At 43.6% G+C, this 23,679-nt stretch overlaps 1 protein-coding gene across 4 annotated transcripts in view; it reads left to right on the forward strand.

Moving 5' to 3' along the window:
• The window catches only part of UNC13B (unc-13 homolog B), a 218,576-nt gene that overhangs the window by 156,288 nt on the left and 38,609 nt on the right, over positions 1–23,679 (forward strand). For 2 of the 4 annotated variants that reach the window (XR_008199822.1, XM_052645020.1), the window contains exon 11: positions 22,061–22,147. The exons of the other annotated variants lie outside the window; for them this stretch is intronic. Coding sequence is in view for 1 of the 2 variants with exons in the window: in XM_052645020.1 (XP_052500980.1) it covers positions 22,061–22,147 (87 nt within the window). In the remaining variant the exon portion in view is untranslated. The remainder of the gene's footprint in view (positions 1–22,060; positions 22,148–23,679) is intronic. 4 annotated transcript variants of the gene reach the window in all.

Below are 23,679 nucleotides of genomic sequence, written 5' to 3' on the forward strand. Positions count from 1 at the left end.
CTGAATGAGAAGCAGGGACAAAAGCAAAGCATTTGTGGGTGGAATATGGAACAGCTACATTAATTACATAACTGCATGAGCCAACTTGCTGGTGGGGGGTCATTATAAGGAATGGAAAACAGCATACTCAGCACTGAAGGTAGAATCTTCATGTGCACGTGTTCATATGCTGATAACCTGACCGTCCATTCCTCCTTGAAACTCTCCTGTATGTATATAAATACCATCCACCCTTTCGTATATGTGCATACCTGTATACGAAGAATCTGTATCTCTCTCTTGATATGTTCATATGTTTATAAATAACCTGACCGTTCCTCTCTTGTGTGTTACATATATATATATAGAGAGAGAGAGAGAGAGACAACTCATTCATTCACCTTACATAAATATACACAAGCCATCTTTCCTTTCATGTGCATGCATATATATGTTCTTTTATATCATACATGTATGCATATACCTACATAACCTTCCTATTCTTGGATATGCCTATGTATATTCAGAAACCTTTCCATTTTTCCAACGTGTGAGAGTGTGTTTAAGTGTCTATACTGTGCTTCTGTCTAATGTGAGTATTAATTCATCCTCGTGTTTTTACTCTCTATATACAAAAGTCATCTTGAGTTTTCTCAGATTTAAATGTGGACACACATGGGTAACAGATAATATGTCCACTTGTGTCATGCTTGTAAGGTGAAAAAAGCACTAACTTTGTAGATTGAGGACCCTGTTTTAAATCCCAGCTCTACTCAGTGACCTTGGTCAAGTCATTAAAACCCTCTGAACTTTATTTTCCTCATTTATGAAATCAGAATAGTAATTCTTACCTCTTACCTCACAGAATTGTTGTGATGATAAAATGGGAACCTTGTAAACTGTAAAATTTTCAACAATTTTACTACTGCTGTGTTTCCCTCTAGTGTGAGTTGTGTAGGATTGCATACCTTTGACCCAGCTGCATTGAGACTACCTACACTCTGTCCGTGAGAGGTCTCTAAGTCTTCCCTGTGAAGGTGTAGCTTCTGTTGAAGTTACCGTATTTTTCTTGTAAGTTTGCCCATAGTATTGGACCTAAGCTGCACGGAGTTGCATGGTCTCTAGAAAGAATCAGGTTGAGAAAAGGGTCTCATTCCCTGCAGGTTTGGGCCTTTGTTCTTTGTAGCCCTGGGGAGGATCAAGCCCGACACCAAATGAAAATATGCTGCTTGGAGCTAGGATCCGAGTGAGCAGGTTAAAGGGAGAGTGAAAGAACAGAACATTCTACTGCCCCTGAGATGACAGTCTCTTCTTGGCAGTGAGCATCCACTGCCAGGTTTTAAAGGTTCTCCAGAGTGTCCCCTGCCCTACTTCTAAAACTATGCAATTCAATGTAGTAGCCACCAGCCACATGTGGTTGTTGAGTGCTTGAAGAGTGGCTAGTTTAAACTGAGATGTGCTGTAAATAGAAGATACATACCAGAGTTCAAGGACTCAGTATGAAAAACAGAATGCCTACATGTGATGATATTTTTAGATTGATTTTGTGTTGAAAGAATAATATCTTGGGTAATGGGCGAAATACATTAAAATTAATTTTGCTTATTTCTTTTAATTTGTGCAGCTACTAGAAATGTTTAAAATTATATATGTGGCTCACATTGTATTTCTGTTGAACAGTGTGGTTCTAGACCCACCATCAGCACAAGGATGAAAGCAGCTCTTCCAGCTAGAGGACAAGGGGAAGCCCCATGACGGCATCCCTGGGGAAGACACACAGGGTCTCCTTCTACCAGTCTTGTATTCTGGAGAGATACCAGCTAACTGACAGTCTGGCAGAGGCTGGTGCTGCCAGTACTCTATTTACTCGTACTGAATGAGTGCCCCCCCACACCAAATTGTGAGCAAGTATATTTGGGGAGAAGTTTCCAGCTTAGTTTTACAATGGAAGGGGATTGTAAGCCATCAGCCTGTAAGAAAATGTAGAACTCAAAGGCAGTATGTTTTTATGGGAACAGAAATGGACTAGGAAGCAGAACACTTGGATTCTAAATCATTTCTGCCATCACTTACTTATTCCTTCCATGGCACTGAGCTCTCACTGTGTGCTGGGCTATATGCTTGGCATAGTAATACCCTGTGCTAGGCATTAGGAATTAAAACACAAACAAGGCCCAGTTTTCAATGTAATGGAGTTCACACTCACTTAAGCAAGAGCCTCCCACTTAGGTGTCTGCCAAAGTAAAATAGATTAACAACAAGGGTGTCATTCTAGGTCAAGTATTACAAACTTGGGTAATTGGGCTTTTGAGAAGCCTGTATATTCACTGTTCTGCCTAAAGCCTTTCAAATTTAAAATTTGGAAAAATGTGTGATAGCCAAACAAAACTAGCCCATAGGCTAGATCATAATGTGGTCTGAGATTCCAGACCTTGATAAACTCTAAAGAACTCTTCCAACTCTAGCATTTTTTGCTTTTGTGTCCTGGATCCATTTATTATAATGGCAAGATTTATTTTGTTTTAGTTTGAGCATCATATATGCCAGGCACTGTGTACTAAGGCTGCAGCAATGAACAAAACAGAGTCCTTGCTCACATTCTAGGATAGAGGTTGGGGAGAAAGACAGATGATAAGCAGACAAATATATGATCTATCAGGTGGTAGTATCAATAAGTTCTGTGAAGAAACTAGAGCAGAGCGAAAGGATAAAGAATGTGGGGGTGCAGGGGGTGGATAGAGTGTTCAGGGGCTAGATTCCTACTCACATGCCATCTTCAGTTTACTCACAAGAGTCTTAGGTAGTAAAGAAGAAGAGAACATGACAGACTTTATTCAGGGGGGCTATTATTCTGCAGTACTGTAAGGGGAGAAAGATTGAGCCCAACTCTGAATACAAGTGAGAATTTTTAGCCAAGGAACAGGGTGAGGGTCAGTGGATGGAAAATGACTAAGAGGAAGCATCAGGGGAAGAGAGGCATCTGGTTAAATGGACTTGACAGGGTTTTTGCTGGAATCAGGCCAGGGTGAGGGATAAGGAATTTGGTCTGATATCAAAGGTGGGGAATTTTCACTAAACTGACCTGGTGAGATGCTTGCTAAAATTGGACTAAACAGAGTCCAAGGACAGGGGCCTAGTCACAAAGAGGGCTCAAAGGAGCCTGACTCAAGTTTGGGCAAAGAGTCTTTGTCAAGAGCATCCGAGTCTAAGTACATATGTATTTGTTTTATGGTTTGTTAGACTCTTCAGTATAATAAACCCTGGTAGTGCTGGCAGGGCACCCTGCGAAGGGCACAGAATACCCAGCTCTCCTGACTGCTATTCAGTTTTCATTCTGGGGTCTTGATATGCCAACCCTCAGAAGGCAGCATCCTTTTCCATGCTACTGTACACCCCCTGAGGGTCTGTCTCCCTTCTTGGATACAGTGCTTGAAGTTTTCTGTCCTTTACCGTGTTCAGCTTCCAGCCAATAAATGGAGGGCTTCCTGAGGCAGGTGAGGAGGGGGGCAACTGCAGTACAGGGACCTTTGTTGTTGTTCAGTTGCTAAGTCGCGTTGGACTCTTTGCAGCCCCGTGGACTGAGTGTGCCAGGTTTCCCTGTCCTTCACTATCTCCCAGAATTTGTTCAAACTCAGGGACCTTGCTACACATTTGAGGAGCATTCTTCATTCCCTTTGGCTAATCTCAGCCTTTATACCTTGTGACTCTGATCATTGTGTCTGACAAGATTCTCTGTGAGCGTTGATAATTTCTCAAAGATTAACATCATAAGAGTACCCCTATCTGCCTTAGTCCTAGAAATTCATTTCCCACCATATTAGCTATACAGCATTATTGGTAAATGGCCCAGGAATGATCTGACTTCCGTGGGTGAGATGGGAGAGATAGGTAGGAGACTCAGAGCTCTTAGCTTTTGCCTTCTGTGCTTGTTTCACACAGAATGAGAGGCTGCTTGATATATGTGCAAAGAGTCCTGGCCTATTCCCAGAGGTCTCCCCTTTGTTTCCTCCAAGCCTAGATTTGGGTCAGAAGCAATTTTACAAGGAATGCTCACATTCCTAATGACATTTATTTGATAAGGCAGAGAGAGATGAAAGAACCAGGCATTTCAGAAAGCCGAGAGCTTTTTTTTCTTGACTCTTTGTGGCAGGCTGGTGCTGATGCGGTGTGATATAAGGGATCTCCTCCCTGACATCGTTCTCAGCTTTCTATCATTGAAACTTTGTTCCTTTTGATTAATTCATTTTGTTTTGGTATGTTCCTTTTTAAAAAGCAGGTATTCCTTGAAAGGGCCACCTTATTCTTCCCAGCCTTAGGCATTCCTTAGGAAAAGACTACAGAAAGATATCGTCATTTTCAAGGGTGTATGTATGAAGTTTGGAGAGTTGACTTGAGTGGATAGGCCAAGCGGATAGGACAGCATGACAGCACTATATACCTCGAAGGAAACTAGAGGGCTGGCTTTGAGCTGGTTGGGCCCCAAGGCCTCCTTATGCCTTTCCAGTTCAAATATTACTTCTTTTCTCCCCCCCGAGTATTACTTCTTCTTGGTGGCCTTTCCTGTCCTGCTTTTGCTGGACTTCCCATCAACTTCCCATTTCCCACCCTGGAATTAGGTGCTCGCTTTTCTATTACAACTTCTATTATAACATGTATCACTTTGTGATAGTTTATTTGCCTAACTCTGTTTCCAAACTTTAATATATTAGAGAACAGGAACTGTCTTATATTCCTAGCACGTAGCTTAGTGCCTAGCACATTGGTTGAACTGATTTAAAGATCAACTGTTTTACTCACGCTTTGGCCCCAGTTATCCCATTCCTGTGGACAGAAGTAGCAAAGAAAGGCTGAAGAAGGAGGGGGCCTTGAGCTGGACATCCTGGCTCTTCTGGTTGCCCTTTCAGCCCATCCTGTCTCCTGGTATCCTATGGTGTTCTGAGCAGAGTGAGTGGTTAATCCTCTGGGCATCACAGTGAGCTCTGTCCCGTTTCCAAACCTAAATAGGTGGACAACTGGGTGGCTTTGGTGCCTTTACAGAACCCATGTCCCTAGGAGGTGATTCTTAAGTTCAGAGTTCACCTGGGAGCTGCGGCTACCAATTCAGAAGAAGGTTTAGAGGGTTTTGTTTGTTTGGTATGAACACAAGCATCTTTGTTTGAGCCCAGGAGGAGCTACTCTGGGAGCTCTAGCTGGAAAATGTATTAAATAGGGAAGCAGGCAGCTCTGCCTTTAGACCTTCAGGATGCCACAGGAAAAGGCTCTGGATGGCAGCGGCTGTGCCATTGGTTCCCTGTGTGGCTGGCCAGCCGCTGGTGTAGGCACTGCACTCTTGGACCTGGCGAGACTGTCCAGGAAGTTAGGCCAGGCCCACCTGGAATACTGATCTGATGGGTAGAAGTAGATAGGCCCAAAGTTAACCTGGCCTGCACTGAAGCAATAACAGGACAGTCAGCTTCAGTGTTGTTCCTGGAAAACTGCCTCTAGGCTGGAGTGGGGCCAGCCGTGGAGGGCCTGGCAGTGCGTTCTGGGCCGTGCCAGCATTGGAAAGGAAAACTCGGCCCATGCAGCTGTTCTTCCCCTTCCTTGTGCTTTCAGGCTGCCTGAGGGAGGGTGGCAAGCATCCTGTCACTTGAATGAAATGTTGGGAGTGAATATTTTGCTCTTCCCTTTTCTTACCTTAAAAAGAAAACTTCTAGAAGAAAGACTGACAGAAAGGCACACTGTAATGGTTGTCATCCAGGCCTTGCTGCAGACCGTTAGAAGACACTGGAAAGGCTAGGGATCTGGGGCTGGGGTAGAAGTCATGGTTCGCTCAAATCATACTATTTAGGCAGCTGCACACTAGGCTTAGACACTGGTCTCCCTGCGTCTTTGTCTCAGGGTCTTGCCATGTCAGTAATAATAACTGTGCTCCGCTGCTGTACAGCTTACCAATTACCTCATTTTGTAACATCTCCGTGATGAGCTCCCCCACTTTACAGATGAGGAAACTAAGGCACAGAGCGGAGAAGTGTTTAATCCAAGGTCACTGGTGAAGCAAGACTCAAACTTAATGTCTGGGGATTCTCAGCCTAGTACCACTTGCTCGTGGCGTATACACAGAGCTTCCATCTTGGTTTAGTAAACGGTCTTTCTCTTTTGAGAAGAGCTTGAAAGGCAAATTGCTAGCTCTAGTCCATCAGGCTGGGGACATGGTTTAAAGCTAATACCGAGCACCAAGACCAAATCAGGGTACCCAGACCTTGCACCTTAGGGAGAAAAGAGGGGTGGCTTTGGAAATGTAGATTTTGTTCTTTTGGAAGGAGAGAAGTAAGAATTTGACTCATTCCCGGAATTGGGGGCTTTGATAGCTAGGCAGCTGGATCTCTAAACCCGAGACTCAGGAGTTCAGATTGTGCATGTATTGTCTGTCTGTCTGTGTATCTGTCTCTCTCTCTCACACACACACACATACACACACACAGAGACTAGGTTGAGTAAACCACATTATGGGTATGGCTGATCCTGACCCCTTGAAACATTGAAATAAAGCAGTAATGCTTAAAAAGCAGTAATTAGGCCTCTCGAATGCCTCACAGGATGGCTAAGAGTTCTTAAATGAAGAGTTCCTTGATGAAGTAAGAGTTTTTACATGAACTAGAGAGAAGGGAAGAATGAAAAGGAAATTAATCTAGTCTCTTGATTCTTGGCCTAGTTATTTCCAGTAAAAGAGGTCAGCTTCATCTTTATTTCAAGTCTTGGGACTTGTTCTTCTGATTCTTCGTAGTCTGGAGAAGTCCAGTGCTTTTAATTTTCAGACCCACAGACTCTAGTTGGTGGTCTTCCCGACAAATGATTGCTGTGGGAGCAGTCAGCTTGTGTTCTTCACAGACAGGTTTCACTTTTTAGGGTTAACTTGAGTTAGGAGGAGGCAGGGGTGTTAGAAGATATAGAAATCTAGGTCAGATCTAGAAAATAGAGAAACCATCTCCAGCTGAAGAACGGGAAGGATAGCTTGTCTCCCACCAACCTATTTGACCCATCTCCAGCTGACCCAGCAGAGCCAGAGAGTACTGGCAGTCCCATGCACTCCTGGGCTCTCTGCTTCACGCTTTGTCCTTTCCACTCTGCTCCTTCCCTACATTCTGCATTTTTCCAGTAAAAAGGGAATGGATTCCCACCCCACGCCCCACCCCCCAGAAGGTAATAGTCATCTCTGTAAGTTACAGTCACTGGTAGCTTAGTATTTAGGGGCAAGACTGGTGGCAGGTCTTTTTTCACCTTTTTGGAGAACAGCAGAGCACCCTGCAACCCTCTCCAATGTACTCCAACTCCTCGCCTGCCACATGTATTGTTCTCTCCAGGCAATTCAGCGGGTTAGAGCAGCGTTCTGTTACTCCCGCAGTAAACAGACAGGAAATCACTTTCATGTCATGGTCCTCTCTCCAAGTTGCTGTCACTAAGCAGGGGGAAAACACTTTGTGCTATAAGCATAGGCAGGAGCAAACCTTTAAGTAGCTGAGTCTTCACCAGAACGACAAACTGGAGGGGAAAAAAAAGAAACATTCCATGTCTTGTCTGTTACTTGTGTGTGTGATTTGAGGTTTGGTGGTTAAACATCTGTGTGTTCATTGCTGAGCCTCATGTTGAATTTGTAAAGGTTCAGTCTCTGTCGAGTTCATCCCACCTGTTTCCCAGGAGTCTGTTTCAATCCTGATGCCTTTGGCATCAGCCCTTGCTCACAACACAAGGGCTTGATCTGATTTTATATCAAAACTCTGATGGGAAGCCAAGGAGAGAGAGAGAAGTGACTGCCTGTAACCTTTAAGGCTAGCCTTGGGAGGCAGGTCACTGTTGACTCCTAGAGTGTTAGAAGGTAATGTTCTTATTCCTGCTTGACGGCTTGATTCATATTACCATGCTGCCTTCTGATCCAAGTACACTATTTTCCTTTTTTGCTAGCTGCAGGGTAAGAGTCAAACCAGGATCCAGGGACATGTGCCAGGTTTGAGACCACACATGGGACCATTCCAGGCATCACTGTGGGCCAAGCCCCAGGCATCAGCCATCAATAATTGCTAAAAATAGACGGAAAAGAGCAGGTCAGGATATTGCCTTCTAACACAATCTCTATTAACCGTCCTGACCAGAAACAAGAGGAACAAGCTTGAGAATCCCTCAGACCCTGAGGGAGAAAATGAAGCGATTGTTGCAAGAGTCAGAGGAAGAAATCATGGTCACCTTGGGATCCTCCTCCAGGCTTTCCCCAGATAAAAAGGCAGAGACTCTGTGTGGCATCAAGAGCAAGTCCTCAGGCCCTGCCGGAACCTTGCCAGAGGACAGCTTCCTGCCCCCTCACTGTGGGCCTGTAGCCTCCGCCATTGGTGGGGATACAGATGGGGGCCTGGCCCAGTGTTGCAGCTTCGGGCAGCAGGCCAGCAGCCAGCTTCCTCTGGGCTCCACAGCCTGTGTTTCAGGGTCTGCCTCTCAGGACCTCTCATCTGCCAGCATTACCACAAGCTGTCCAGAGCCCTCAGAGAGGGATCAAGCCAAGCCCCTCTTGTCCAGAGGCCTTGGCCAAGGGTGTCGCCATGAACAGCAAGAACCTTTGGGGGACATAGTGGACTATATCATCAGAGAACTGCAGGGCATCAGCCGTCTCCAAACTGAGATTGCTGAGTTGCGGCAGCACTTGAGCCAAGTCCGAGGTTCAGTGGATGAGGTCTCTAGCTGTGTAGATTCAGTTCTGAGTGAAATAGAAGGCTTGCATGTGGGCAGCAGTTCCCTGGCCAAAGGGTGTGTTGGGGGAAAGGCCCAGGAGCCCCATGTGGACAGACCCAGCGAGGAAGCCATTCTGTATCTGTATGGACTTCCTGAGCAAGATGGGGAAAATACCATGGACCTGGCTCACAACTTCCTGGCCAAGCACATGTATGTTAATGGCATGCAGTGCAATAGGTTCATTAAAGAGGCTTACCGAGCTGGCAGAGCCCCAGCTCCCAGGCCTACTGTTGTGAAGCTTGCCCATCTAGAGCATAGGGACCTCATATTGCAGAAATCCATCCTCTTGCAGAGTTTAGGGGTCCGGATCACCACCAGAGAAGAACCAAGCCAGCCACTGTGCTCTAAGAATCCCCCAAAGGAGTCTCTCTCATCTTTGGAACAACAACTCCAGCATCGTAATTTGAATTCTTTACACCTGGATGAGCCAGTTTTTCAGGTGGAAACAGGGGACAGAGGACCAATAACAGGAGCACATCAAATGAGGGCTCAGAATCAACACAGAGAACCCCAGACCCCTGAAGAGCAAGGCCTTTGCTTCCCACCCAAGAATGATTTGGCAAAGCCAAGCAATGAGTCTAAGCCATGGGGTAAAGTCAGAGGAACATTAGGAAACCCCCAGATTCTCAGGGGCTCCTGCAATGAATTGACAGGAGGAGAGGCTTCTTTGTCCACCCTCCATCAATGTGAGGAACTTTCCCTAGTGTTAATCTCGAAAGAGGAGGATTCTGGGAAATCCCAGGTTTTCAAACAGTGTAACCAAGGACTTGAAGCATATAAAACAGCAAAAACAGAAAACAACTGCAGTGACAAAAGTGAGTCTGGTAGTTGCCTATCACTGTCTGGGTTGCTGAAGAGAGACGACAAACTCCTGGCCTGTGAAGCTGGGTTGGATATTCTGAGCTCAAAGCAGCTAGAGGACCTCTTGACAGACAAGTCCAGAAGGTTTGCAACTCTGAGCTGTGACAGCCTAATGGAGGAAATCAGCATTGGGCCCGAGACTTTCAATGACCTGGTTCATATTGACTTGAATGAGGAGGAGGAACATTCCGCTCAGGTCCTCAAAGATGTCTTGGAAAAGTCCTCTCGCCTGGGTGGCTCGCAGGAGGATGAAGATGTAGAGATCAAGTTTTACACGAGTAAACTGGGCCGAGCAATTGACCACTTTCGTTCAGCTTTGCAGGGAGTGTTTCAGAAGCTGGAGAACAGTGGGTCTATCACCCCTGAGGACCTTGAAAGTATTGAGAGTGGCTCCCGGTCCGAAAACAGTGATAGACTTCTTGGCACAGTGAGTTCAGAGGGTGCTCAGGATTTCTCACTAGGGAGCCCCGGGAGTCAGGGGAGTGAGAGCATACTCAGCGTGGTGTCTGGTGGAGTGGGCATCTCTGCCCAGGGAGACCAGACCTCTCAGGATCCCAGCAACTCCTCTCTGGCTTCCAGTAACTTGCCTGTTGCATATTCATCGCCAGGGTTTGCTCTGGCTCCGTGTCTGGGAAGTGAAAGCTGTTCCAGGCCTGAATCTCCCAAACAGGGCAGACTAAGCCTAGAGCAAGTGTGCACAGAGACCATCTACCTCAGCAGATGCATCAGCAATTTTAAAGACGTTCTAAGAGAGAAAAGACTGAGGCAGAAAAAACTTATACATGAGCTAGTACAGAAGACAGACCATCTCTCAGTAGAAGACATGCACCCAGGTATTTCACGTCTCTGGTGAATGGGTTTGGAGCTGGCTGGGTGTGACCTGCCTCAGGCCAGCATGAGATCCAACTTGGTGGTGAGCTTCACAAGATGATGGGGGAGGTTCACATCTTCAATCAGTCTCAATTATTGGGGTATAGATTTGTAAGTTGATCCTGTGAGAATTGAAGTGACAGAATTGAAAAGCAACAGAAAAAGAGTTCTTGTCCATAGGGAGCTCCCAGTTTATTGGCAAGAGCTTTAGAAAGTACCTTTTCAAAAGAGGAAGAGCATTTGAGCAAAAATAGTTTATAGCTGCAGAACTTTAGGCTATCCTTGTGTAAAGTAGGTGTGGGGTAGGAGGCAGGAATGGGGGAAAGAGGCATGTTTCTCATAGACGCTAAGATGCTGATGCAATCCTGTGTTGCAATTTAAAATTATTCTCCATGAGCTTCTTGCTGAGATAAGATTGCCATTTCTCCAATAGCTGATGGGGCTTCTCCACCTTGTGGGCCACTGTGGGAATTTCCCTTATCCTGACCTGTCTCCTTCCCAGTACTGGAGTTGACAGTACAGAACCTTAGTTCTAACTCGGAGCTGTCCAGAAACTTCTTGCAGCGCTGACCCTGCCCAAGAGCCTGACTCTGCTCCGCACTGGTCATATTCCCTTTCTCCCATCTCCAGTTAAAGGCTGCTTACCTAACATTTAGACAATGAAATGGTTTTTGGCTACAAGAATTGAGAAAAGTCTTTTCTGGGCAGCATGGAGATGACATGTAGCTTTAAAATTACCTCTCCCAATCAAAATTATAATAAATTTATCCAAAGAGCATATGCTTTATTCATCTAATTTTAAATGTAAATGAGGTTGTCCTCTTATGCATATAACCTGATTAATCTTTCTAAGGCAAGATTAAAATTATGAAACATACTGTGTTGGCAAAGATGTGAGAGAACAGGTACTCATCTATTGCTGGTGGCATGGGAGTGGAAATTGGTATAACCTTTGAGGAAGGCAACATTCATCAGAATTGTGTATGCCCTTTGAGGCCTAGCACTGCTTCCAAGAATATATCCTGCAGGTACATTTTCACATGTAGAAGGGACATATGTTCAAGGCTATTTCTGAGGTATTGTTTTTAATAGTGAAAATTGAAAACAACCTAAATATTCTTAAGAAAGCCTGGTTAAATAAAACTTACTGGGACATCCAAACAATGAAATGCAGTACCATGCAGCTGTAAAAAGAAAGAGGTACCTCTTTGCTGAAATGGAAAGATACATTGACATATTTCAGAAAACAAGGTGCAGAACAGTATGTATAAGATGCTTTGTTGTTGTTTAGGCTCTAAGTCGTATCAGACTCTTGCAACCCCATGGACTATCAGGCTCCTCTGTCCATGGGATTCTCCAGGCAAGAATAATGGAGTGGATTGCCATTTCCTACTCCAGGGGAATCCCTGACTCAGGAATCAAGCCCGTGTCTTCTGCATTAGCAGGCTGATTTTTTTTTTTTTTTAAACCACTGAGCCACTAGGGAAGCCCATACATTTGCATAAAAAGGAGAGATGAAGAATACATAAACAAACGCATAGTGTTTGTATATATGTATAGAATATTTAACAAAGGAGTTCCCTAGTGACCTAGTGGTTAGGATTCTGGGCTTTCATTGCTGTCACCCAGGATCAGTCCCTGGCCAGGGAACTGAGATCTTGCAAGCCACATGGCATGGCCAAAAAACAACAACAACAACCCAGTTAACCAACCAAACAAAAAACCACTAAGATACATAAGAAACTGGTTATAGGATTGCCCGTGGGAAAAGGTATTAGGTAAAAAACTAGAGAAATGAGATTCTTTTTTATTGTATATACTTTTTTCTAATTTTTAGAATTTGAATCATGAATATGTCATTGTAAAACTAAACTGAAAAATTAAAATCATGTTCCTTTCAAATATCCCTAGAGCTACTCTTTATACCCTATCAAGAAGTCTCAATTTCTTCACTTGGCATTCAAGGCCACTACACCTGGTCTCTAGTTTACATTTCCAGGCTTATCTTCTCTTGTCCCACGGTCCTCCACCTGGGAGGAATCTTCTGTCTCACAAATTCACCTTGTACTTTGTTTTCAGCATATCACATATACATGCTTCCTTCTAGCTTGAGGTGTTATGTTTGCCACATCAACCTAGGAAAATTTACTCAGTTCTTCAACATACAGCCAAAGTTTAACCTCCTCCAGGAAGCTTTCTATAATTCCTCAGATAGAAGGGGTTTTGGTCTTTCTTTAACTTTGCAGCCCCTTTTCTTTCTTCCTGGGCACTTAGAAATTTTTATATTGGATTGGCCAAAAAGGTCATTCAGGTTTTTTCCATACCATGTTACAGAAAAATCCAAATGAACTTTTTGGCCAACCCAATACTGCAGCAACAGTAGAAACAACTCTGTGGTGGGAGTCAATGTTAGCCTGAGGATCCAGAACTCTGGGGCTCAGTTCTTCAAGTTGCAATGTTTCTCTTCTGGGCTGACATCCTACTGCACCATGCAGGAACTTGTGACAGCAGCAGAAATAATGAGAAGGAAGTGTTCTGAAACACCAGTAAGAGATCCAGCCAGAATTCTGGGTGCTTTCTAAGATCCACTCTGGTCTGTGGGCTACAGGCGGGATGGTAGAGAGGCTGTCGGGCAGTGGCAACATCCCTTCAGTGCTAGATCCAGCCTGACTCCAGCACCATTCATCAAAGCACAAGCAGTAGAGCAAGGTAAATGAGCACACAGGCAGGCCTCTGGCCAACACTCTCTGGCTGTAGAGTCCACGAGAGAAGCCACGCCTACCTGGTAAACTGATTCAATACAACAGTGACTGCTACCACAAGAAAGATTTGAAAAAGCTCTCTTCACTGCTCTGCTTGGGACCTTTTACAGTCTAAGCTTACTCAGACCAATGTTTTCAAAACTGACCAATGTTGTAGCACGTATGGGTGCTTCATTTCTTTTTGTGGCTGAATAATATTCCATTATATGGAAATAGTACATTTTGTTCATACATTGATCAGTTGATGGACATTTTGTTGTGCCTTTTTTTTTTTTTTTACCACGTTTTTGGCTATTATGAATAATGTTGCTGTTTTTGTGTGGACATATATTCTGATTCTCTTGTGTATATACCTAGAAATGGAACACTGGGTCATATGGTAACTGTTTCACATATTTTTGGAACTTCTAGACTGTTTACCACTGTGGTTGCACCATTTTGGATTTCTGCCAGCAGTGTATGCAAGTTCAAATTTCTCCACATCCTAGCCATTCTGTTTTTACTAGAGCCATCCTAGCGAGTGTGACTGGTATCTTCTAGCTTTGATTTTCATTTCTCTAGTGGTTAATGATGTTAAAACATCTTTTCATATGCTTATTGGCCATTTTTATATTTTCTTTGAAGAAATGTCTATTTAAATCCTTTATCCATTTTTAAATTGAGTTGTTTGTCTTTTTCTGTTGAGTTGTAACAGTTGTTTATGTTCTGGACATCAGTTCAGTTCAGTCGCTCAGTCATGTCCAACTCTTTGTGACCCCCTGGACTACAGCATGCCAGGCTTCCCTGTCTATCACCAACCCCTGGAGCTTGCTCAAACTCGTACATTAAGTCATTGATGCCATCCAACCATCTCATCCTCTGTCGTCCCTTTCCTCCCGCCTTCAGTCTTTCCCAGCATCAGAGTCTTTTCCAATGAGTCAGTTCTTCACATCAGGTAGCCAAAGTATTGGAGTTTCAGCTTCAGTATCAGTTCTTTCAATGAATATTCGGGACTGATCTCCTTTAGGATGGACTGGTTTGATCTCCTTTCAGTCCAAGAGATTCTCAAGAGTCTTCTCCAACACCACAGTTCAAAAGCATCAATTCTTTGGCCCTCAGCTTTCCTTATAGTCCAGCTCTAACATCCATACATGACTAGTGGAAAAACTATAGCTTTGACTAGACAGACCTTTGTTGGCAAAGTAATGTCTCTGCTTTTTAATGTGCTGTCTATGTTGGTCATGGCTTTTCTTCCAAGGAGCAAGCATCTTTTAATTTCATGGCTGCAGTCACCATCTGCAGTGATTTTGGAGCCAAAAAAAATAAAGTCTGTCACTGTTTGCCTTGTTGCTCCATCTATTTGCCAAGGAGTGATGGGACCGGATGATCTTAGTTTTTTGAATGTTGAATTTTAGGCCAGTTTTTTCACTCTCCTCTTTCACTTTCATCAAGAGGCTCTTTAGTCCCCCTTCACTTTCTGCCGTAGAGTGGTGTCATCTGTGTACCTGAGGTGTATCTGAGGTTATTGATATTTCTCCCAGCAATCTTGATTCCAGGTTGTGCTTCCTCCAGCCCGGCATTTTGCATGATGTACTCTGCATATAAGTTAAATAAGCAGGGTGACAATATACAGCCTTGACATACTCCTTTCCCGACTTGGAACCAGTCTGTTGTTCCATGTCCAGTTCTAACTGTTGCTTCTTGACCTGCATACAGATTTCTTGGCAGGCAGGTCAGGTGGTCTGGTATTCCCATTTCTTAAACAATTTTCCACAGTTTGTCATGATCTACACAGTCAAAGGCTTTGATATAGTCAATAAAGCAAAAGTAGATGTTTTTCTGGAACTCTCTTGCTTTTTCGATAATCCAACAGATGTTGGCAATTTGATCTGTTTCCTCTGCCTTTTCTAAATCCAGCTTGAACATCTGGAAGTTCTCACTGCATGTACTGTTGAAGCCTGGCTTGGAGAATTTTGAGCATTACCTTGCTTGCACATGAAATGAGTACAGTTGTGCAGTAGTTTAACATTCTTTGGGATTGCAATGAAAACTGACCTTTTCTAGTCCTGTGGCCACTGCTGAATTTTCTAAATTTGCTGGCATATTGAGTGCAGCACTTTCACAGCAGCATCTTTTAGGATTTGAAATAGCTCAACTGAAATGCCATCACCTCCACTAGCTTTGTTCATAGTGATGCTTCCTAAAGCCCATTTGACTTCGCATTCCAGGATGTCTGGCTCTAGGTGAGTGATCACACTGTCACGGTTATCTAGGTTGTGAAGATCTTTTTGGTATAGTTCTTTGTGTATTCTTGCCACCTCTTAATATCTTCTGCTTCTGTTAGGTCCATACCATTTCTGTCCTTTATTGTGTCCATCTTTGCAAGAGATGTTCCCTCGGTATCTCAAATTTTCTTGAAAAGATCTCTAGTCTTTCCCATTCTGTTGTTGTCCTCTATTTCTTTGCATTGATCGCTGAGGAAGGCTTTCTTATCTCTCGTTGCTATTCTTTGGAACTCTGCATTCAAATGGGTATATCTTTCCTTTTCTCCTTTGCCTTTCACTTCTCTTCTTTTCACAGCTATTTGTAAGGCCTTTTCAGACAACCATTTTGCCTTTTTGCATTTCTTTTTCTTGGGAATGGATGGTCTTGATCCCTGCCTCCTATACAGAGTCACGAACCTCCGTCCCTAGTTCTTCAGGCACTCTGTCAATCAGATTTAATCCCTTGAATCGATTTGTTACTTCCACTGTATAATCATAAGGGTCCAGATAATAATGACATAAGGACATAGGTCCAGATAATTTGTAAATATTTTCCCCCAATTTGTTGGTTGTCTTTTTACTTTCTTTATGGTGTGCTTTGAAACATAAATGTTTTATTTTTCAAACAAATTATTGTAATATAAAAAATATAAAATTTAACATTTTAGCCATTTAAAATTCATTCACATGACCATCCCATGTGGTCATCACCACCATCTAATCCCCAGAACTTTTTCCGTTTTCCCTAGCTGAAACTCTGTACCTGTTAAATTAACTCCCTGTTCTCTCCTCCCCTCAGCCATTGGCAGTCGCCATTGTACTTTCTGTCTCTCTAAATTTGACTGCTCCAGGTACCTCATATAAGTGTATTTGCACAATATTTGTTCTTTTTTGCCTGGCTCATTTCACTTGACATAATGTCTTTGAAGTTCACCATGTTGTAGCATATATCAGAATTTCCTGCCTTTCTAAGGGTGAATGACATTCCATTGTATGTATATATACTACATTTGTTTATTCCATTCATCCATCAGTGGACACTTGGGTTTCTTCTACGTTTTGGCAATTGTGAATAATGCTGCTATAAATAGGGGGGTACAAATATCTGTTGAAGTTCTTGCTTTCCTTTCTTTTGGGTATATACGAGGAGTGGCATTGTTGGATCATATGGTAATCCTGATTTTTTTTTGAGGCATTGCTGTGTTGTTTTCTACAGCAGCTGTCATTGCACATTCCTAACAATAGTGCACATAGGTTCTAGTTTTTTGACATCCTTGCTAAATAACATTTGTTATTTCCTGGTTGGCTTTGTTTGGTTTGCCATCGTAATATGGGTATCAGAGCACAAAAGTTTTAAATTTTGAATGAGTTCTATTTATCTATTCTCGTGTTGATTTTGCTTTTGGTTTTATAGCTAAACCATTGTCTAATCCAAGGTCACAAAAATTTACTCCTACTTTTTTTCCCTAAATGTTTCATAGTTTTATTTAGTGCTTATATTTAGGTCTGTGATTCATTTTGAGTTAATTTTTTTGAATGGTGTGAGACAGGGGTCCAGCTTCCTTCTTGAGAATGTGTATGTCTAGTTATCTCAGCACCATTTATGAAAAATAATATTCTTTATCTGTTGAATGGTCAAAATCAACTGGCCATAAATGTAGGAGTTTACTTCTGGACTACCAGTTCTAGTCCATTAATCTTTAGTCTATTTTTATGCCTCAATTTCTTTCTTTCCTTTTTTTTTTTTTGGACATGTGTGATGTGGGATTCCGACCTGGAGATCGAACTTACATCCTGTATAATGGAATTGCAGTCTTAACCACTGGGCCACTAGGGTAGTCCCTAGATTCCTTCTTTTTGAAATACTTTCTTCACTTGGCTTCCAGAATACCTCTCTGTCTTGTATCTCCTCCAGCATTATTGACTGTTTCTTCTGGAGTCATTTTTGCTACTCCCGCCTTATCTTCCCACCCTTGTAGTACCTCCCAATTCAATCCTGACCACTATTTTTTATTTATACTCACTTCCTAGATAATCTCTTTCAGTCTCATGATTTTCATAAGCATTCCCAGATTGATATCTGGCCCAGATATCTTCTAGGAATACCAGATTCCACATATACTTAACACCCACATTTCCGTGTGAATAGACATCTCAGATTAGACATATTCAATCTGAATATATGGTAAACCCTGCCAAACCTACTTTCCCTATAGTCTTCCTTACCAGTAAATGGCAACTCCATTCTTGCAGCTAGCTGCTCAGACCCAAATCCATAAAGTCATTCTTTTTTTAAAAAAACCCCACATTGTTTTGTTTTTTATTTGCTTGTTTGTTTTTGGCTGTGCTGGGTCTTAGTTGCGGCATGTGGGATCTAGTTCCCTGACCAGGGATTGACCCTGGGCCCCCTGCATTGGGAGCATGAAGTCTTAAACACTGCATCACCAGGGAAGTCCCCATAGAGTCAATCTTGACTTCTGTTTCTTTTATAAGCCGTATCCAGTCAGTTATTAAATTCCACCTGCTTTGCCTTTCAAACATATTCCAAACCTTAGCACTAACATCTCAATATCAGTCACCATTTTCTGTCGTCTAGATGATAGTGGTAGTCTTGCTGATCTCCTGGCTTCTGCCCCTGTCCGTCTGCAGTCTATTCTCCCCAGCCATAGTAATCCGCATAAAAGACAAGTCAGATCATATCACTTCTCTGTTCAGAACCTTCTGGTGATTTTTTCTGTCTCACTCAGAATGAAAGCCAAAGTGCTTAGGAGGGTCCTATTTGAAATGATCCTCTAAGGCAGACTTGTTCCTTCACACCAGCTATGCTGTCACCTCAGACTTTACACTTGCTGTATGTTCTGACTGGAATGCTTTTCTCTTTGCACTCTGAATAGCTTCTTTACTCATTTTTCTTCATATCTCTGCTTAGATGTTCTTTTAGCAATGAGGCCTCCTGACAATCATTTATGAACTTTTCATAGCATAACATCACCACTAGGGACAATATCTTTTCCCCTTACCTGGATTTTTCAGCTAAGTCCCTATCATCTGTGATCAGTTCAGTCGCTCAGTCGTGTCCGACTCTTTGTGACCCCATGAGCTGCAGCACACCAGGCCTCCCTGTCCATCACCAACTCCTGGAGTTCACTCAAACTCATTCCACTGAGTCAGTGATGCCACCCAGCCATCTCCTCCTCTGTCATCCCCTTCTCCTGCCCACAATCCCTCCCAGCTTGAGTCTTTTCCGGTGAGTCAGCTCTTCCCATCAGATTACAGTATACATAGTTCCAGATTCTGGAACCAAAGTACCTGTTTCGAATTTTGACTTTGCCACTTGCTGTGACTTCAGGCAAGTTTCTGAACATCTCTGTGATCTTCATTTTAATCAAAAGAAAAATGGAGATTATAACAGTATTTACTCAGTAGAGTTGTTGTGAGAAGTAAATGAGCTTACTCAAATAAAATGCCAGATAAGTACTGTGTTCACTTGGTGGTCGCAGCTGTCATCATCTTCACCATCATTATTAATTGTCTGTTCCTCCTACTAGAATAGACGCTTCTTAAGATCACAATTCACTGCCCTAGAACCATGAGAACAGCACCTAATGTGAAGTAGGTTCTCAGTGAGTATTTTAGGAATGGAAGTTGTGGTACATATATACAATGAAATATTACTCAGCCATAAAAGGAACACATTTGAGTCCGTTCTGGTGAGGTGGATGAACCTATAACAGAGCCTGTTACACAGAGTAAAGTAAGTCAGAAAGAGGAAAACAAATATCTATGTATTAATGCTTATATATGGACTCTAGACGGAGAAGGCAATGGCACCCTACTCCAGTACTCTTGCCTGGAAAATCCCATGGATGGAGGAGCCTGGTAGGCTGCAGTCCACGGGGTCACTAAGGGTCGGACACGACTGAGTGATTTCACTTTCACTTTTCACTTTCATGCATTGGAGAAGGAAATGGCAACCCACTCCAGTGTTCTTGCCTGGAGAATCCCAGGGACGGGGAAGCCTGTCTATGGGGTCACACAGAGTTGGACATGACTGAAGTGACTTAGCAGCTTAGCAGCATGGACTCTAGGAAAATGGTACTGATGAACTTATTTGCAGGGCAGGAATAGAGGCTCAAACACAGAGAACAGACCTGTGGCCACAGCAGGGAAAGGAGAGGGTGGCATGGATTGAGAAAGTAGCATTGGCATACATACATTACCATGTGTAAAACAGATAGCTAATGAGAAGTTGTTGTATAACACAGGGAGCTCAACCTGGTGCTCTGAGACAGCCTAGAGGGATGGGATGAGGTAGGAGGGAGGTCCAAGAGTGAGGGGACATATATACTTATGGCTGATTCACGCTGGTGTATGACAGAAACCAGCACAATGTTGTAAAGCAATTATCCTCCAATTAAAAATAAATAAAAATTTTTAAAAAGAAATGAATCCTCACAATAACTCTGGGCAATTGCTAGTCTTATCTTCTTTTTAAAGATAAGGAAATGCAGGCTCAGATAAGTTGAGTGCCTCAAATCTTTGACTCCTAAGTAATGGAGTTAAGATTGTTTTAACAGTGAGGAAGTGTGTCTCTTCCTTATCAGATGGACTGTCTGGAAGAGTGAGATTATTCTTAGGGATCAGGAATTTTCCTGCAAAGCAGCTGTTATATAGACACGTATCACTTAAACGGAAAACTAAATCTGAGTGGAAAAATCCTAAGGCATTTTAAGAAGTTAGGAGGCACAAAGTGTTTGATTCCTAACAAGAAAAGATGTTTTTAAGTTATTAATAAGAAAATGTTTGGCCAGTGGTTGGGACAAACTGAAAGGACTAGTACAACAGTTTTGGGGTCTGAAAAATGGTACAGGCTAAGAGGCCCATCTTTTCTCTTAGGCAAGACACATGTCCTTAGAAGGCTGTTGTTTTCTAAGTTCTGAAATTTCAAGTTCCTTTTACTACATAAAAACGCCAGATGTGCTAAACTCTCAGACTACAAAGGTGAAATAAAATATATATATATAATTCTTCCTCTCAAGAAATTCACAATATGTAAAGAGAGACTTTTATACAGACAATTAACAATGAAACATACTGACAACAAACTGTCATAGAAGTGTGTACACAAAAGTGTGGGTACCAGGGACACATAGTAGAGAAGCACCTAATTCTGTTTTTGAGAGGAAAGCAGATAAAGTTTCAGAGACATTAATATTTGATCTAAATTTTTAAGAATAAGTCTGAGTTCACCCAGTCAGTGCAAGAGGCCAGGTCATGACAATATATTAACTTTTCTTCTTTAGGCATCTTGGGGAACTCTGGGAAGAATAGAAGGACACAACTGAAGTAACTTTGACATGATGTGTACAATATATTTAAGATAGTGGAGGAAGAGAGAAACCTTTTCAACTTGAATCACGGGGTCAGTTTGTTGCCGAGCTTTCTTTTTCAAAGGGAACAGAGTGTTCCCAGGAAGTAGGGAGTAGATGTAGTAGAAGAGACAGTTCCCTCTCCCAGAAATGTTTTTTTAATCTCACCCACTTTTCTGCACTGTTTTGGAAGATTCCTATTCCTGAATCTCTTCTGTCAAGTCAGGTGACCCATTAGGTAATCAGACATAGCTTGAAAAATTGAGAACTTATTAGTTACCATGACTCTCCCTTCTACTTGTTTTGTAACATCAGTGATTCTTTATTCAAAGGGATGGGAAAAAAAAGAAAAGAGGGGCTAATGGGCCCAGATAATGGACTTTGCTTAGAGAAGGAAGCCTCTGTCAAGCAAGTGTGGCCTAGAAGGCTATGTAGTGTCTGCCAAATAGGAAAGGAGTAATTTCTGGACTTTATTCTTCCTCTCCTGTGGTTTGCTTGGGTCCTTCTGGAAGTGTCAGTTTGTTTTGACATATTGTTCTAAGTTTGGTAAATAATCAAACCTGGGATTGCAACCATGGTTTTATCGTTCAGATCATAATGACTTAAGTCACAGTGACTTGATAAGGACTTGGTGCCTCCAAATTTATGGCCACTGAGCATCCAGGCCCTGGCCTTACTTCCAGGCCCTAACTTGGCCTAACTTAACATAGGCTCTGGGAAAACAGGCCGAGGCTTGTGGGGCAAAACATGTAGCCAGCCTGTGTTAGAAAAGGGAGAGGGCTCAGCTACCCAGCCTTTGGGGTTCACAGACTTAGCCCAGATTCAGATGAGCTCGTGTAGCTCATCTGAGGAAGGAACCTGCTCTGTGTTCAGTCAGTTCAGACGGCCTGTGGGAGTGGCCCTTGGTAACAGCTGGCCTTGTGGCCCTGGTGGCCCTGACCCTGCATGCAGACCACTTTGGAAACGGTGGAAAGGGTGGCTGAAATTCCCAGGCCGACTTGGTCCTTCGGTTTTTGTAGCCAAACCTGTTCTAAACTAAAAGGCAGGGGCAGCGAATACAGGTGAGGATTCCGGGAACCAGGCTCTGTGAACTGCCCAGTTGTCAGAGGACTTCTCTGAGCTCTCCTCCATGTCCCATGAGGTTAGCTCTACCTGGTTTAGGATGAATCTACTAACCTTTCTGCCCTTTTTTTTCCTGCTCTTTCTCTCCTTGCAGAAGGAAAGCGAGGAGCCCTTCAGGTTGTGCTCTGGCCCTTTGAGGCCCCTTTGTTGTTGGTTCTCTCCCCTCCCTGCTGAGTACAGTGTGTGTATGTGTGTGTGTGCACGCATGCGTGCTTATGAGCTGTGGCTCATGCAGCCGGTGTGTTTGTCCTGACAGCAGTTTGTGTGCATGCTCCATGCCTGTGTGTGCTCCTGCAGACACCCGTGGAGCCTTGTGAGGATGTGTGTGCCTGCATGGCACACATTCAGTGTAGCATGTGTGTGCTTACCCCTGTGCTCAGTTTGACTCCCCCAGGTACTGACTGCCTTCCTCTTTTCCTACTTTGCACAGTGTGTGTCCATTTTCTACTTGTGGCTGCCGACTGGCATATGCTGTAAACCCTTGCTGAGCCCAGCATGCATACACACTTTGTATTTGAGAGCAGGAGTTTCTGTAGGCTTTTTGTGCCTCTTGCTTGGGGCCTAAATGTGAAAGTCCTTTGTGCTTGTGGGCAGGCTTCCTGGCCTCTCTGTGAGCACAAGGGTCTGCAGACCTGTGGTGTGGTTTCCCCACACCATGAGAATGTGTGGTGTACTAAAGCTCTGTGCCTACAAGCACTGGTTCCTCAAGATGGTAAGGGTGCGCTTTGCCAGTGATTTGAGCCCTGGTGAACACCGAGTCCTCCCCCAAATGGGTGTGTGCGCATGCTCTGTATCTCTGGGTGCAGGATCCGTGCTCACCTGTGGTTCTTCAGGTGCAAGATGTGTCTATGAATGTACCTCCTATAGGTACTTTGCTGAGACCTGCTCTCATTCTCCTAGCCCTCCTTCTGTGCCCTGTGTGTGCATGCTCTGCACTGTGTCTTCAGGCTTCTGCAGACCCACTGCCCCCTCTAAGCACAGGAAATGTGTATGATCTGAGCCTGTGAACCCTGGCTGCCAAAGATGTTTTGTGATTTTGTTTCCTTAAGCCCAGTGGCTTCTGGCAACCACCTAATTCTAGGTAGGAAGTAAAAATCTGCTGAGTGCAGTGACTGTTTCTAAAGGGAGGATAAGTTGGTTGGTGGGATCTGGGGATTTAGGGGTGGGCTGCCCCTCACAGGAACCTTAGGAGACTTGATTCAACCTTCTCACTGCCTTTTGCGCCTGGCCCTCCCTCTACCATTTCATCCCACTCATAGAACCAGGGTAGGAGGCAGAAGCAGCAAAGTGTGGTCATGAAGGGCCTCAGGCAGTAGGCAGATAGGCTTGATTAGTACACAGGCAACCTGAAAAGGATCTTAAATCCAAAGTGCATCTTGAGCTTCCTGCTGGTCCAGGGTCACTCTTACCCACTTTTACATCACCGATTAGCTTGTCCTACCTCTCTTTTTCACTCTCTTGCCTCATTTTGTCTATAACTCCTCCTATCTTTAGCCCTCCCAAAACTTTACCCCCTGTCCAGAGCCTAACAGCTACCTCTGCCTCCCTTGATCTGGAGCTCCTTTGCTCAGGATGGCTAGCTGGAATCTAGATCCCAGGAGTCAGGAAAGTCACTGGGGGTGGAGGGAACAAGGAGGAACAGAAAGCCCCAGACCCACTAGTACTGTCTGTTGCGCCTAAATAGCAGGTGCCATTGGTCCTCTGAGAGCCCTG

Source organism: Budorcas taxicolor, chromosome 8, assembly GCF_023091745.1.
Source record: "Budorcas taxicolor isolate Tak-1 chromosome 8, Takin1.1, whole genome shotgun sequence".
Lineage (NCBI taxonomy): Eukaryota > Metazoa > Chordata > Mammalia > Artiodactyla > Bovidae > Budorcas > Budorcas taxicolor.